The sequence below is a fragment of the Euprymna scolopes genome, chromosome 2 (assembly GCF_053919585.1).
Source record: "Euprymna scolopes isolate OS-2025 chromosome 2, ASM5391958v1, whole genome shotgun sequence".
Taxonomy (NCBI): domain Eukaryota; kingdom Metazoa; phylum Mollusca; class Cephalopoda; order Sepiida; family Sepiolidae; genus Euprymna; species Euprymna scolopes.
In genome coordinates this window covers 106,045,787-106,061,782 of record NC_136483.1, presented here as the reverse complement: position 1 = coordinate 106,061,782, position 15,996 = coordinate 106,045,787, and the positions used below count along the sequence as shown (strand labels likewise).

General features: G+C 35.1%; 1 protein-coding gene across 1 annotated transcript in view; it reads left to right on the top strand.

Annotated features, from left to right (window-relative positions):
* LOC145293997 (dynein axonemal heavy chain 10-like) overlaps nucleotides 1-15,996 on the top strand; it is a 345,710-nt gene that overhangs the window by 107,337 nt on the left and 222,377 nt on the right. The window contains exons 29-33 of the mRNA XM_080140914.1: nucleotides 161-329; nucleotides 2,302-2,402; nucleotides 5,176-5,359; nucleotides 7,992-8,126; nucleotides 11,167-11,319. Coding sequence (XP_079997040.1) covers nucleotides 161-329; nucleotides 2,302-2,402; nucleotides 5,176-5,359; nucleotides 7,992-8,126; nucleotides 11,167-11,319 — 742 coding nt within the window. The remainder of the gene's footprint in view (nucleotides 1-160; nucleotides 330-2,301; nucleotides 2,403-5,175; nucleotides 5,360-7,991; nucleotides 8,127-11,166; nucleotides 11,320-15,996) is intronic.

The window sequence follows — 15,996 nt, the reverse complement described above, 5'->3', positions numbered from 1 at the left end:
TTACCTGTACCAAATATTATTGAATTACAACATTATGCACAGTTTTTTTTTTTTTTTTTTTTTTTTTTTTTTTTTTTTTTTTGAAAATGCGTGTTTTTCTTTTGTACATGTTTTCTTTTCTTTTCTTTTTCTTAAAAAAAAAAAAAAAAACTCTTTACAGAGTTCAATGGATGTTTGACTATCTTGGTATGGTCTGCTTAGCTGGCAACCAAGTGTGGTGGACATGGGAGGTAGAAGATGTATTTGAGCACTTGAAAAATGGGATAAAGACGGCCATGAAGGACTTTGCAAAGAAACAACATAGCCAAATTGATGATCTCGTAGTTCAAGTAAGTTTCTCTCTTTTCTCTTTTTCTTTGAGTTTTTTTTTTACTTAGGAGTCACCAATTATCAAGGCCTGAAGGCCATTCGAGGATAAAAGTTAATAAATGTAATGTGGTAGTGCAGTAATAATCACTAATGGTGTAAATTGGGTAGAATTTGATTATTTATGGGGATAGCTCAACAAGAACTTGTTTACATTAGATTCGAAGGCTACCATGTTGTATTCAACCGATAAGCAGGCCAGTGGAACAGTGTTGCAAAGGTGAGCAGTTCTGGGAAAGAAGTTTTGTTTATAGAATCTGCGTTTAGATTTGAGCACAGATAGAGAGTGGGGGATATCATATATAGTGGTTGTAGCTAGTGGAGTGTTTTTGTGAAATTTTAGCAAGGGGGGGCATAGATCCAATTGGGGTTAACATGTCAGAAATAAACTACAAAAAATGGCAAAGTAATTGCGAAAATAATAAGTCCATCTTGGCGAGCATAGCTGGTCTGTTTCCACAATTGTTGACATCTCGGTAAATTAAAATTTCAATTCAACAAATGGAATTCAATATTATATTTCGGGGGGAAATTCTACCAAATGAGAATCGTGGAGAGCAGTATTGGTTTATGATGACATTTCAACAGCCGAGCGACAACTCAACTAAATGCAAAATGGCGAGCAGCGTCGAATTCATTGTTGACTGTCCAAAGTTTCTACTACAACTGATTCTGTAATACAAATTTTGTAGTTAAATTTTCTGCTTTAATTAACCTTCAACTATTGAAGAGTTGCAGTAAGTGAGGTTAACAGCGTGAAAGGAGTAGGAGGACAAGTGTGAATCACATTTTACATTACAATTTCTGATAAATCATATTCGACTTACGATTCGTTTTTATATGCTGGCATGTGTTGGACGGCTTTTAGAAACTGACTTTCAAACTAGCCTATCACTGGTCAAGTTATTATCTACAGAATCTAGAATCTAAGATATTTTCTTCGGAAATTATTTCCTTAATTAAGGCAAAATGTTTTTATAGACCAGATGCCATTCTTGATATCAACCCAAAGAGATAACGAGGACCAGTGTTTTTATTGAGACAGCATCTCTAAGTAATTTCCTACCAAGGCTAAGTAGCGCTTCAGCTGCCTTTATCTCACATAAGTCCGAAATTTGATTGAATATGAATTTGATATTCCCTAGACACTTACTCCTCCAGAGGAAGCCAGTTAAATTCTCCCAAAGGGGAATACTGCACCAAGTACCAGGTATAATAATTAAATTTAAGATAACGAGACAAAATTTGATGGAATCCTCAAAATTTCTTAATTTTTGTATAAAAGACTACACTTCCATTTCAGAATTTTTGAGATGAGGTTGGATTATTCGTATTTTTTGGATTCTTCAGGCTACGGTTCTCACCATCAGTATTGTTTTTCACAACGTTTCGATCGATTACCCTCCGACCTTCTTCAGGTGCATCTCGTTAAATTCAGGAATCTTTCTATCGAACTCGGGAATCTGCATGGAATTATGAATGGGACTATTTATTTGGGTAGAAGTCCTAAGTAATTCACAATCATATTTTTGAGTGTCGCCCAAACTGAGTATTGCACCTTCAAACTTCAGAAGAGTGTAAATTTATCTGATTTTTACCAAGTATTTTATCCACTATGCCACAGGCAATTGCGAATTACTTAGGGCTTCTATTCAGTTATAGATAACGGAATTAAAGCATCCTACCCTGTCAATTAAAAATTCTTCTTCTTCTTTTTCTAATATTTCGTAAATATACTTAAATTCTTGAACTTTTGTCACTCAAAAAGTTGTCACAATTTTCACCAAATTTTTCCCGTAAATAAGCGGCAACCGCCTATATGTGACATATACGTGAGTTAAGTTTTAGCAAAACTCAACGGTAGACATTTTGTGATGCAAATGCTTGTTCCATTTCGTTGATCGATAAACCAAATCTTTCCTTTCTTTGTTTCAGGTTCGTTCCCCATTAGCAAAAAATGACCGAGCAAAGATTAACACCGTTTTAATTATCGACGTCCACGCCAGAGATATTATTGATACTTTTGTCCAAGACAGGTAAAAAAAAATTTTTTTTTTTTTCATATTCAACTCAAACAAGGCACATTGCCACTGAAATGTAAGAACGACACACACACGCACACACACACACACACGCACACGCACACACACACACACACGCACACACATACACACACACACTATGTAGGCAACAGGATGTTTATTCACATTACATTTAAATTTCTGCATGTTAGTATAGTCAGGGAAGCAGGGAACAGGGAGGAAATTCCAACGTGTATCAATTTGAGAGAATAAACTATTAGAGTAGAAGGCTTTCAGCCATCTGGAGATCTCTGCAGTGAAGGGGTTGGATTTTGCTGCCTGTCAGATTAGTTGGGAGTATTTGTTGGAGTCCGTTCCATTAAGGTACTTCTGAAATAAGAACAGGGATGCAGCATTGCAGTGATGGGACAGAGGTTGGAGTTTGGTTGACAATGCAGGACCTATTAGATTGGAAATTCCTTTTAGAACTTTTTCAAATAAAGAGACCAGTGGCTGATGCATCAGTCCATACGTGGCAACAATACTACATGCATGGGCAAATGGTTGTTTTAGTCAATTTTATGCAGATACTGATTTTTTTTTTTTTTTTTTACTGTTTCTAATTTCTGTCCTCAGTCAAATAACACTAAGCCTGAGTTGACTCCATCGCTTGTTTATAGGGCCATTTTCATTGGTAATATTTTTTACTAAAAAAACTAACAAATTCCGAATTTATTATGGGGGAAAAAGTTGTAATTTTGAATTTCTTGGCGCAACTTTTTTTTTAATATTTCCCTGAGAGTGATTATTAATAAATAATTAAACAGCAACTTACAAATATAAAAAGTTCTTCTTTTTGTATTAGTGGTAGTTGTAGTAGGAGTGGTAGTATTGGTAATAGTAGTAGGAGGAGGAGGAAGGAGGACACCAGGACACATCTCATGGTTGCTCTCCATGCATTCTGATCCAAAGAGTTGATACTAGTGATGTTACAAGCGGTCAAGTCACTTCGTACACACTCAAGTCAGATCTTCTTTGATCTACCATACACTCTCGTGCCTGAGATATCCATGTTATGTCTTATTGAGTTGCACACTTTACATGACCAAAGTACCTGATATACTGAACACGTAAAGTAATCAAAATTCCACCAATAGCAAGCTTATGATGTAACAGAGCGCAGATGCACATATGCAAATGCCGAGTCGTGTGCAAAATGACGTCACGGTAGAGAAGAAGAAAAAGACTATAAAAAAGAGCATGCGCACAGACAGACTCGAAATGACATTTGAGGCGATGTTTGAGAGCATGTTCGAAATGACATTTGAGACGATGTTCGAGAGCACGTTTGAAATGACATTTGAGAATGCGTGAGAGCACGTTCGAAATGACGTTCGAGAGGACAGAGGTCAAAGAGAAGGAGTACGGTCACGGTTTATTCGAGAAAGTATCCGGAAATAAATATCATTGTTACAAAAAAAAAAAAAAAGGAATCGCGTTATTACTTGTCTTATGTTCCCTGCGACGTAGACCGCATACAACATGTGGGTCGCGTGTATAAACGTGTAAATTTACACTGATAGAGTATGGTCGAAAGGATTCTTTCCTCTGGTTTGTTGCTGCACATTCACCTGATCAGGGAGCAATCATTATGCTAAAGCTATTGCAAATCAGAAAAAGAACACAGAAATATATATTTACATCAAATGGAAGTACAAGTTTTATGAATGCTGCCAAACCGCCCCACCCCACCCCATCTTTTAAACAATCTCATAAATGATTATGTAAATTCAGGAATAATCCATTGTAAACAAAAAGGGGTGTTAGCGACTAACAGAGGTATAATGACACTAAATTTGAAAAAAAAAAAAAACCCTTTGAATATAAACGTAATAAAATTAGAATACTGATTAAGATGCTTAAATAACACTCCCAATATCCCTTTGTTAACGAAAAGTTACAACTTGATCGGCTTTTTGGCTGTTCATTATATATGAGACTAATCATCATCATCTTCATCATCATCAGCATCATATTTAGTTCAATGTCTGTTTATATGCTGACAATATGTAAAAAAAAAAAAAAATGCCTTCCAAACTAATCTATCTCTGGCAGGTCTTTATTTATCTCTCTTTCTTTCAAATCCATAATACTTATTAGTTCATCCCATGTTTTCCTTATCCTCCACTTGCCAACCATCCATGCTACCTCAACTCTTCTACATCTACTAATTCAAGAACTTTCATACATTATTTCAATTTTACCCACTCATCAAAACCTACTCTTTTGCACACATCTCTCTATACTGTTCTGAGTTAATCTCCCTCTGAGGTCATCAGATCTAAACCTGCCTTTAATCAAATGAAAAATATATACGAAATAGAACCGGCACTCACCCTAGGCAGCTTGAACCGACTTCCTCCAAAAGAAGTTTTATGGGAATATCAAATTCAGAAGTTGTCCCCAGTTGCATGTACATCCCCCGCCAGGGGCCATGACGATATTAGGTTTTTGCAGCTTTTGCAGGGAGATGTTGATGTCCTCCTACATACAGCGCCTGGTATTCCCAAATCGTCACCCATCTAGTTCTGACCAGGCTCAAAGTTGCTTAACTTAGATAATTTAATGAGAACTGCTGTGTCAATATGATTATGCCTTAAATGTCTTTAAGACACACATTATATATCTATCCTGTCATTCTTATATTATTTCTTTCCATGCAACACATGTTCTCAGTCTTCATGAGTTTCATGTCCAGTAATTGTCAGTAGAATTGTTTTTATTTTAGTATAATAGACATTCGTGAATTTGAGTGGGAGAGTCAGCTGCGATTTTATTGGGTAAAAGAACCCGATGAACTGATTGTTCGACAATGCACTGGGGAATTTGGCTACGGCTATGAATACATGGGACTTAATGGACGATTGGTCATCACGCCACTCACAGACAGAATTTACCTGACGATCACACAGGTAAGTTTTTTTTTAATCATTTTTTTATATAAAATTTGTTGGTTGCTTCTGCCATTCAAGACGCTTCTTTGGAAATTATCTTTAGAAATGATATTCAATAATGGATTGACATATAGATAGGTCTCTACTCGTTTGACTAGTTTTGGAGCAACTCCTGTTCTCACTGTAAAAAAAAAAAAAGGAGCCGCTCCTTTTCCTACTCCATTTGCATCTTTAAATAATCTGTTGAAAAATTCAACACATTTCAAAGGTTATTTTCAAATAAGTCCCGATTAATTTTTCTCCCTCCTGACTGCCTGATAAAAACTGAGTTTTGTTCCGTGGCTTTAGCAAAAAGGAGTGTGCTCCTTTCTGTAAAGTTCTGTATATAGGTAGGGGACTCATGAGACTCTGGTTCTCAGGTTACCAAAGTTATTTCTTTAGTTGAGGCAAGAATTTTGTATGCCAGATGCTCTTCCTGATGCCAATTTAGTGGGCGATGGGGACCAGTGTTTTTAACGAGGGGATGATTACTTATCAAGACTAAGGGGGTTTCTTTTAGGCAATTTAACATAATGATTCCCTAAAGCGATGAAACACAAAAGCCTGTGTGTTGCTTAATGAGTTCGTGGTTGTAGCGTTTGTTCTTCTAGTACTGCATGTGACATCAGCCTACCACTGGGCTGAACACAATCAGCGAGCAACTTTATGACAACAGCGAGGATCTAAACCGACTCTTCCATGCTTAGTAAACTACATTCTTTACACTATTAAATATGCTGTTAATTTTCTTGTGTCGTCACCATAGTTATCAAGATTGGATAATGGATATGTACGTTAACTAATATATATTTTGGCATAGATGAATGGGTGTGAGTACAGGCAACTTTAACCATGTATTTAAGAATGACCTAACACTAGGATGAGATTGAAGAGTAGAGCCATACTCAAAGCGTTATGTGGATGAGATCCCACGGATGTGACGTCACATTGGGACCAAAAGCGAAAACAACAGTTGGATTCTGAATCAGTACCCGGTTTGGATTTTGACATGATCCATTTCTGGAACAATGTCTTAAGAATGAGATAATTGCAAGTCTCATACACAGCTATGGGTGCTGATGTCTGTCTATCTATTTATCTCAGTCTCCAGTAGTTACCTTAGGTTAAGATTTCTGCCTCTCCAATACATAGTTAACTATAGGTCGTAATTGTGCTTCATTTAATCTTTTTCTCTTAATAAACCTCCATTTCTGAAACCATGTCTTCGCTTGATTGTTCTTATGCTAACTCAACAAAAAGATTTTAAAAAAAACCCTGCAGAATGACAGCATGGATCACAAGAAAGAAGGAATGACAAGAGACAACTCAACAATGAAATGAATGACAATCCATGGAAGAAAAGACAACAAAATAGCACTGATGCAACAGGAGTGAGATCTCTGCTTCTTACAAAGGTCCGACAAGCCACAGCTGGATGGTGAGAAAATACTGTTGCTGGTGTATGAAGTGGCTCATGGGTTGTGTAACATCACTCACCTCTGCCGGACAAACTCTGATCTTTTTTATGGAAATCGCTCCAGACAAGGCATAAAGCCATTCAATGTAAGGAGCTAAAACAAAAGTAAACAACTAACCAACACTAAGTATTAGATGGATAGATTTTAACCCAAAAAATAGCAATTCTTTCCCCTTTGTCAGAAACATCACGCAGGAAATGTGAGGACTAAACTCTAATGGGTATGAAAGCAAGGATGTCGATGGAACTATAATCAATTTAATAAAAGTCAGAGTAGAATTTCAGTCTCTTCAGTTAAACAAATCTCAAAGAAATTTTTTCCTATCACAAATGCAACACTATGGCTCACAAGTGGTTGGTTTTTGATAGTAAAATCATTAGTGGCTATCCATCTTATGCAACTTTGGCAAGGACTGTCTTAAGATATAGCGCATGCCAGGTGAGGGGAGGAGGCTGACTTAACCTGACTGAAGTGAATGCTGCCACAAATACAAGTACATGATTATCATGCCCATCACTCGAATCGAGTATACGGGTTTCATGCGTTATCATATGAGAAGACAGCTCAATTCGAGAACCACACATCCTTTGACAATTTGGGCATACATTATCGTTTGGTAATTGTGTGTATGGTTGATTTTCATGGCACATTATTCTTGCTGCTTTCAACTCTTCAACATGGTGATGCCATCCACTTTTGAACCTTTCCACATTAACCCTCATTCCATTCCTCCACTCCACTCTTCTATCTTCACTCGCCTCTCATCTTGCATGATCGATTCCACATGTCTTTCAGACAATCCTTATACAGTTTGTTTTGCCTTCTTAACCTCCTAGCCGCCACATTTAGTTAAGAATAAAATATTTTCTTAGGATAGGCCTGGTCGCTTATTCTTACAACATGACCAGCCTATCTCAAACGAGTTTTAACAGTTACAGCTTCTATACTAAAACAACCAGACATTGATGTTGGTCCAACGATCTTACCAGTTAATTTAAAAAATTACTCTTGTAAGTTCCAATAATTAGTCCAACCCTAATCCTAACCCTAACTCTTGTAAATGCCAATGATTCTTCTCAGTGCTCAGCTGTTCCAGCCTATTAATCATAATCTTTTAATTTTTTTTATACTAGGCATTATCTATGAACCTTGGCGGAGCCCCTGCAGGTCCGGCAGGAACTGGAAAAACGGAAACGACCAAGGATTTGGCTAAAGCACTTGGACTGCTTTGCGTGGTCACCAACTGTGGAGAAGGAATGGATTTCAAGGTAAGATATTACATCAAGCTGAGAATATTTCACAAGGTGTGATCCGAAAGTAATGATACTGATTGAGTTTTTTTTTGTTGTTTTTTTTTTGTTTATTTTAATGATACTGATTTTTTTTTGATTTTTTTTATTTTGCGGATTTATTTTGGTAAACCGTATTGAAAACAATCGTGAAAACGTTCAGTTTATCTTTTCCTCTCAGAATTCATGTTCAGTCGAGTAAGCTTGGGCTGTGACAACTATTGTAGGTGCATCCCTTTTCTTTCTGAAATTCTCATGGATGGCCGTACTCTTGAGGATAGACTTCTTGATGTTTCTTTCTAATCAAATCTCTCTTACAGCTTATATACTAAATCCATTGCTCTTTCTGCTTCTTATAAAATCGGTTCTCTCCGTCACTCAAAACACAAGGACTATTATCGATCTCTACAAATCTACTATCAGACCATGTGTTGAATACTGCTGTCATATTTGGGTTGGTGAATTTCTGTCCCATTTGAGGGTTCTTGATAAGGTGCAGAAACTTATCTCTAATTTGATTGACTCCCTCCCACCCCTTCTTCTCTGTAACCTCCCTTTTTCACAGATGTGATGTTGCTAGTCTCAGTCTTTTTTATAAGTACTATTATGGTATGTGTTCTTCAGAATTATCTTCTTCCAACTTGTCTGACTTTTTGATGTAATGCTTTTCATCAGTTTGTTGTTTTAATACATCATTATAATACAACTTCCTATTCCAGTAGCTTCTTTCCAAGAACTGCAAACTTGGAAAACTGTCTTCCTACTCACTGTTTTCCTCCTGAAAATTCTATGCAGATTCCAGAGTTCAACAGGAAAATTACCGAGTTCAGCAAAATTCACCCGAAAAATTATTTCATTTTATTTGTTTTTCGTGATTAAGAGTAATCTTTGCTCCTCAGCAATATAAATTTGATAATTAACGTCGGACGATTGCCATCTTAAGATTATTTACAACATGGGGAGAGTGGCAATTTCATAGACCTGGACCCTTTGACATCTATGATCTTCATCAGAGCAGCAACCTTTTTGCAAGCAGGTACCAAGTGACCAACTGGAACCCAAGAATGGTCAGCTCTGGTGACGTCACGAGGAGTAAAGTGTACAATTGAGATGTTTTGCTTAGTATTATTCTATACATACTGAATATTGTTTAACAAAAAAATGAAAAGCATTTGGGATAAATTTGACACGTTTGGAAAAAGATATAAACAAACGACGTCATATCTTGATGTGTTTTCAAAATTAAAATTTGTGAGAAATATCATTCATAGATGAAACTCATAAAACGGATGTGAGGTCAGAAATTAACCTTTAGTTAATGGAAATCAATGAAATCGTATGACTTCCAAAAGAGAGAAAATTTTGGTCTCTTCCTAATGATACTTGAAGTAGTAAAGAGGATATCAAAGTTCTCATTCCGTGCTTTAGCCCCATTGAGAGTAGGGAGTGGGCACAAAACATAAATTGATGAATGTACAACACAGACGTCTGAAATATACATCTCTCTCTCTCTCTCTCTCTCTCTCTCTCTCTCTCTATCTTATGCATACCACCACTTTAAAGTGTTAATTTGTCCGCCTCTCTTGTTTTCTCTGTAACCATTCCTTTCTGTTTAATAAATTTATGGTACTTCTACAGAATTTAACTGAACTGTTGTCTTTTTGACCCTAACCTTAAACTAAACCATAGCCCAAGTTTTAGGTTCAGTTTGACAGACCTGTAACTCTTCCTTCCCTTTTTTGTTCTTTAGTTTTCACATGCTATGTGTGATATTTCTGACAAACAGGGAAGAATTGCTGTTTTCTGGATCAGAATCTATCAATCTCACACTTATTGTTGGCTAAAGTATTTTTTTTTGTTTTTCTTTAATAGCTGTATACATCAAGTGGCTTTATGTCTTACTGTTGAAACTCAACTGAATACATGGAAATAAATAACTACAACACAAAAGTAAATTAGAACAGATATATTGAGATCAATAAAGTATATACAATATTTACATAGAGTCCATTGGTATAGTTATGGGGAGACCGTCCATGGAGAAGGTGTCGGCTGGGTAGTCGTCAACTCTCGGTCTCGTTGTCTCTCTGAGTCTCTTGTTGAGTCTCTTTCATCTTTACGGTACCAACCATATTTATATGGTTAACACTCCACATATGCTAGTTAGGTGGATCCTATCACAGCACTTATCTAGAGCGATTTCGATAAAAAAAAGTTGGTACTGTTTTGATTAAAATTCTTCAAAAGCACCCAATTTATATATAAAATGAATTGCGGACATTGTATGAAATACTTGAGATGCTGATTGAACCTGAGTTTAAACCTGAAGTTGAAGACAAAAGAACGTCATAACTATACCAGCTGAGGTTCATGGTAATACCATTCTGGCAACTGAATTGTCATAAACTAAATTGTCATTAATTGAATTTATTTTAAATTGGATATATCATAAACTCAATTGTCATAAATTTTAATTGTAATAAGTCTAATTTCTTATAGTAAATTGTCATAAATCTGATTTGCGATAAATCTTATTGTTATAAACTGAATTGTTATAAATTTGATTTGTCATAAATTGATTTGCTATAAATCCGAATTGTAATAAATCTAATTTGTCATAAATCCGAATTGTAATAAATCTAATTTGTCATAAATCCGAATTGTAATAAATCTAATTTGTCATAAATCCGAATTGTAATAAATCTAATTTGTCATAAATCCGAATTGTAATAAATCTAATTTGTCATAAATCCGAATTGTAATAAATCTAATTTGTCATAAATCCGAATTGTAATAAATCTGAATTGTAATAAATCTAATTTGTCATAAATCTGAATTGTCATAATTCTGAATTGTAATAAATCTAATTTGTCATAAATCTGATTTGTCATAAACTGAATTGTAATAAATATGAATTGTCATAAATCTGATTCATCATAAATCTGATATGCCATAAACATAATTGTCATAAACTGAATTGTCATAAATCTTGTCTCTTTATTTTTCTCATTTCTAAAAGGCTGTCGGCAAGATTCTTTCTGGCTTGTCCCAGTGTGGCGCTTGGGGATGTTTTGACGAATTTAACCGAATTGAAGCAGCCGTCCTCTCTGTGATCTCAACTCAAATGAAGTCGATTCAAAATGCCTTAGCAATGAAACTGAAAAGATTTCAAGTAAAAAATTGTGTTTTCTTCACGATTCTACTATTATATATTTTTTAAAAAATGCATTTTTATATTGTGCGCATACGCCTAACGTAGTGCTTCCCTAGCTTTTGAAATCTTTGGAAAATACCACTTGGAATGTGAACTTGCATTTATGTGCATTCATTGCACAGGTCGTGATTGTCTTTGTTTGAATTTGGTGCTTGGTTTCGATGCTGATCATTATAGAGAGATGTGTACAGAATAGGAGACTTCGATAGTATGGTCACAGTGAAAGAATAGACGAGAGTTGTTAGATCAGTAGATGTAGAACAGGTTCAGTTCATGGGGGAAGATCAAGGAAAAAATGGACTTGACAAAAATGAGATAAAGATCTTGAAGAGAGAGGTTGGTTTGGAAGTTAGTTTCTTAAAGCCGTCTAACACATGTCAGCATGTAAAACGGACATTAAACTGAATTATGATAATGAATGGCTATGATGATGAGGCTAGGAATCTATGTAGATATTTCTAATATGAATTCTAGGATTAAAGCTAATCTTGTCTAAGCGCATATTATTACTAAGCATTACTATAAATAACTTTTTTTTTTACCGTGATAAATATTGTGACTTGTTTTTACCTGTGTTCTAATCTAATATTTAAAATTATTTTTTCTAAATAATCCAATTCATCAAATAGAAAAAATTGAAGATAAGAACAAAGATTTAAGATATGGCGCTTGTTTGGATTATTCGAATTATTATTATTTAATTCTAGAATTCATATTAGAAATATTTACATGAATTCATAGCCTCATCATCATAGCCATTCTCATCTTGGTCATTATATTCATAAAGTTTCAGCTGATGTTACTTCCAACTTTGTCCAGGCATATCTTTTCGAACTTTATAACCTTATAGTCACACTTGAAAACCTCAAACTGAACCCTTTATTTAAACCAATGGGGTAGATTGTTCTCATTCCTCATCAACTATCACTGATTAAAAGTGTTAATTGTTAACTCTTTCTAAACGTTTGCTAGAAGAAAACACAACGCCAGAGTTTTGAAACAAGACGATTTTTTAACAACAATCTTTTACCAAGAAAACCGTTTGTTCTTGACCTAGTCTGCTCCTGCTGATTGTCCTTCTGGAAAAGAAAGCCTTTGTTGCAGAAGAGTTACACAGCCCTTGAGGATAGCAAAGAGTTAAAGTCCCTGCCTCAATATATTAACATTAATTTTATGTTATTCTTTGTTATTATCGCTCAGAGTAAGAATTGAACCCCCCACCACCATCACTATTCATAAGACTGTCACTTAGAACCGGAACAATTATTTTAATTGTTACACAATAGATTGTGCAGAGAATTTTAGAAACCTTCCAGCTAATCTTGTCTACTTATGTTGTATTACTAATCTATCTTTATGTATTGATATTCATATTAAAAACCCTTTTCTATTTATTTATTGCATTTATTTGCTTCCCCACCAAAGCAAATTAGGCACAGGGCCGTTTTTAATGTGAGGTAAAAACCAGCTCCCCTAAAAGTAGGCAAAAAGGGGGCACTCCGGTTACCAAAAATAATAATTGTCCGAGTATAGAGGGTTTCCCCTCCATTGACTGGTACAAATTATCTTAAGTGCAGCATCTGCAGAACATATACTACACTTTGATCCCGGCCCAAAGGCCAGGTATTTATTTGCTCCTCCACCGAGCAAATTAGGCACAAGGCCGATTTTTAAAGCGAGTAGTGAAGGGGAAATGGGAACCAGCTCCCCAGGGAGTAGGGGAGCTGGATAGTGACAATTGATATGAAGGGTTGCCCCTACATTAACCAAGGTCTTATATGTGGGGTTGCCCCCACTTATGGTCTTTGCTTGCAGTATCTGCCGGAACAGATACTACACTTTGAGATATAAAATCTTTTATTCAGGCAAAAAAAAAAGAACATGAACAAAAAACTTAGGCACAAGGCCAACTCAAAAGGGGGAGGGGCAGATGGGGGTCGTTGGTCATCTTTGTCACTCTAGAACTAAACAAAAGTTTCTCTTAGCTAGAATCTTCTTTCACCATAATACCGCATTCGCCCTTTCGTACTTGGGGACGTCCTACTTGGCACCCAATTGTTTAAAACATTTTTTATTTCCGTGTAAAAACAAAAAAGATAACAATGATGATACGATAATTCATTTGTGTCGAGGGCAGCGGGGGGGGGGGAAGTGGTTAGTAGGACCCTCCCAACCTCGTCTAGTTGATAGACCGTCTGTTTCACTTGGTTTAATTGCATTTATCTGCAAAAGATCTAGCTAATTTGCATATTCTTTTAAACATTTATTTTAATTAATTCCCTATTAATTTTTTCGGTTTTCTTATGGGATAATCTTTACTATTGCGTGTAATTATATTCATGCAGATATTCTACATGATTTATACTTGCGTAATATTTGCGTAAAAAGTTTATAGTTAAACACAAAACTCTTTCCATATATATTTATGTATTTATATGTATTTTTGTTTAAAAAATTTTGCCTACCAAACTCTTCCTTCAGTTTTTTTTTTTGTCTACAGAATGAAACTTCGTATATAAGGTATTTGAACCCATGCGAAACTTTATATTTGGGTTTTAGCCCGGGAAAATCGGGACAAAAGTATGAAAATTAAAAAAAAATGAAATTTACCAGGTGAAGATCGAATAACGGCATTACGAATATGCATACATAGCTTAGTAGCTATTGGTCCATGTTTTAATTTTTTTTTAGCCTTGTAGCAAATGTGTCTTCATAGGTCAGTCATTAATGGCAGAGGAGAAAATAAATTGTAAGCTAACCGTTTTGATTTCGATTCTCGGTGGTGACGCATGAGTCATTTTTTTCTTTTTTTTAACTTTTTAAATTATTACTATATATTGGGTCCAATATATTATGATAATAAATACGAAATGTGCATTAATAAAAATATCATATTTGAGCGTATTTTATGACTGGGCAATGCCTGGCGCCCTGCTAGTCATTACTATAAAGATACAAGATATAAAGATTTTCCTACTGGTATTCTAATCTATTACTTATGGTTATTGTTTCGAAATAGTCCAAATTATCAATCTTGATTGGAAAAATTCCGAAATAGGATTATGTCGTAATTTTTTATTAATTTTTTTTGTGATGATAAATCTACATTATCCCTATTGATGTATTACCACGTTACCTCTCCGCCCCTCCTTTTTTTTTTTTTTTTTGACTATATAAGCAGCGTTTTCATGGGTAGAGCATTGTCATTAAATGGTATTCCTCTAATGCTTACTTAGCGTAATGCAAGGCACATTGTAAATAAACGAATAGAGCATTTATATATATATATATATATACTGTGTAAGCAAAAACAAGACTTCAAAACAAGGTGCTGGTGGCAACAAAAAGTGTATTTCAATTTACGTTACAATTGTTTCCATGTCCAGTTCGATAATTTCAAGCATTATGTCGTTTGAAAATTTTCAAAACCAGCATTTCTTCAGACTTTATGAATAAGCACACTTTTGGTAATGGAGCATTTTTGAAGAGAAGGAAGGAAGGGGAAATCCCTAGATAGAAAGGCATGCGAGAAACATCTACCTTTGTTGTGGTTACGGAAAATCCCATTTAAATATTAATATATCGCCTAATTTTCGTATCCTTATTTAAGAGCAGAGTCATGACAAGTTGCTACAGAGAGCCTTAAGCCATTTAAAAAAATTTTTTTAATGTACATCCCATTCGTTGGGTTCCTAAATTAGATCTTGTTATTTCTTTGTTACCCAATACTTAATTTTAAAAATTTTTGTTTCGATATTATGGCTGTAACAGCTTTGCAAAAATGTTACGGTTAGTTTTAGTTTCGTATTAGTGGCAGGTAATGTCCATAGATTACCGTTATATTTGTGCTCGGATTTAAGACCCTTTTAGTTTCAAAGTTTCCTTCCTTCTCTTCAAAAAATGCTCCATTGCCAAAAGTGTGCTTATTCCTAAAGTCTGAAGAAATGCTGGTTTTGAAAATTTTCAAACGACATAATGCTTGAAATTGTCGAACTGGACATTGAAATAATTGTAACGTAAATTGAAATACACTTTTTGTTGCCACCAACACCTTGTTTTGAAGTCTTGTTTTTGCTTACACAGTATATTAATGCTCAATTATAAAATTTGATAATTTTGTAGCTTACTCTTTAAGTCAACCATTTTGGCCTAAAACTCATTGGTATATGAAAATTTACTGAATTTCATGAACTCAGTATAATTACATATAAGTCTATATATATATATATATATATATATATATATATATATATATATATATATATATATAAAGACTTTGTGTAACATAGGGAGGATGTACAGATATAAATGCATGCGAAATGACATCATCAGAAAGAAACAAAAAAGACCATAAAAGGAAGAGAAAGTGAACGACCACGTGAGACACTTGTGATCACGTGCTAGGCGTGAAGGGCGCTCTGGGAGACGATCAAGTGAGGGAGCGGTAAACCGAGAATGCGTTGCTACAAAGAACACTCGATTTAGAGTTATTTCCTATTCTTTTTCTTGATCTCCTTTGTGACTGAAACTGAGCACAAAGTGTGTTGGTTCCCGGACAACATTACATTGGTAAATATCATTTACGAGCGCTGATCCCATAGCTCAGTAATGTATTGTATACTATACATTTTTTAC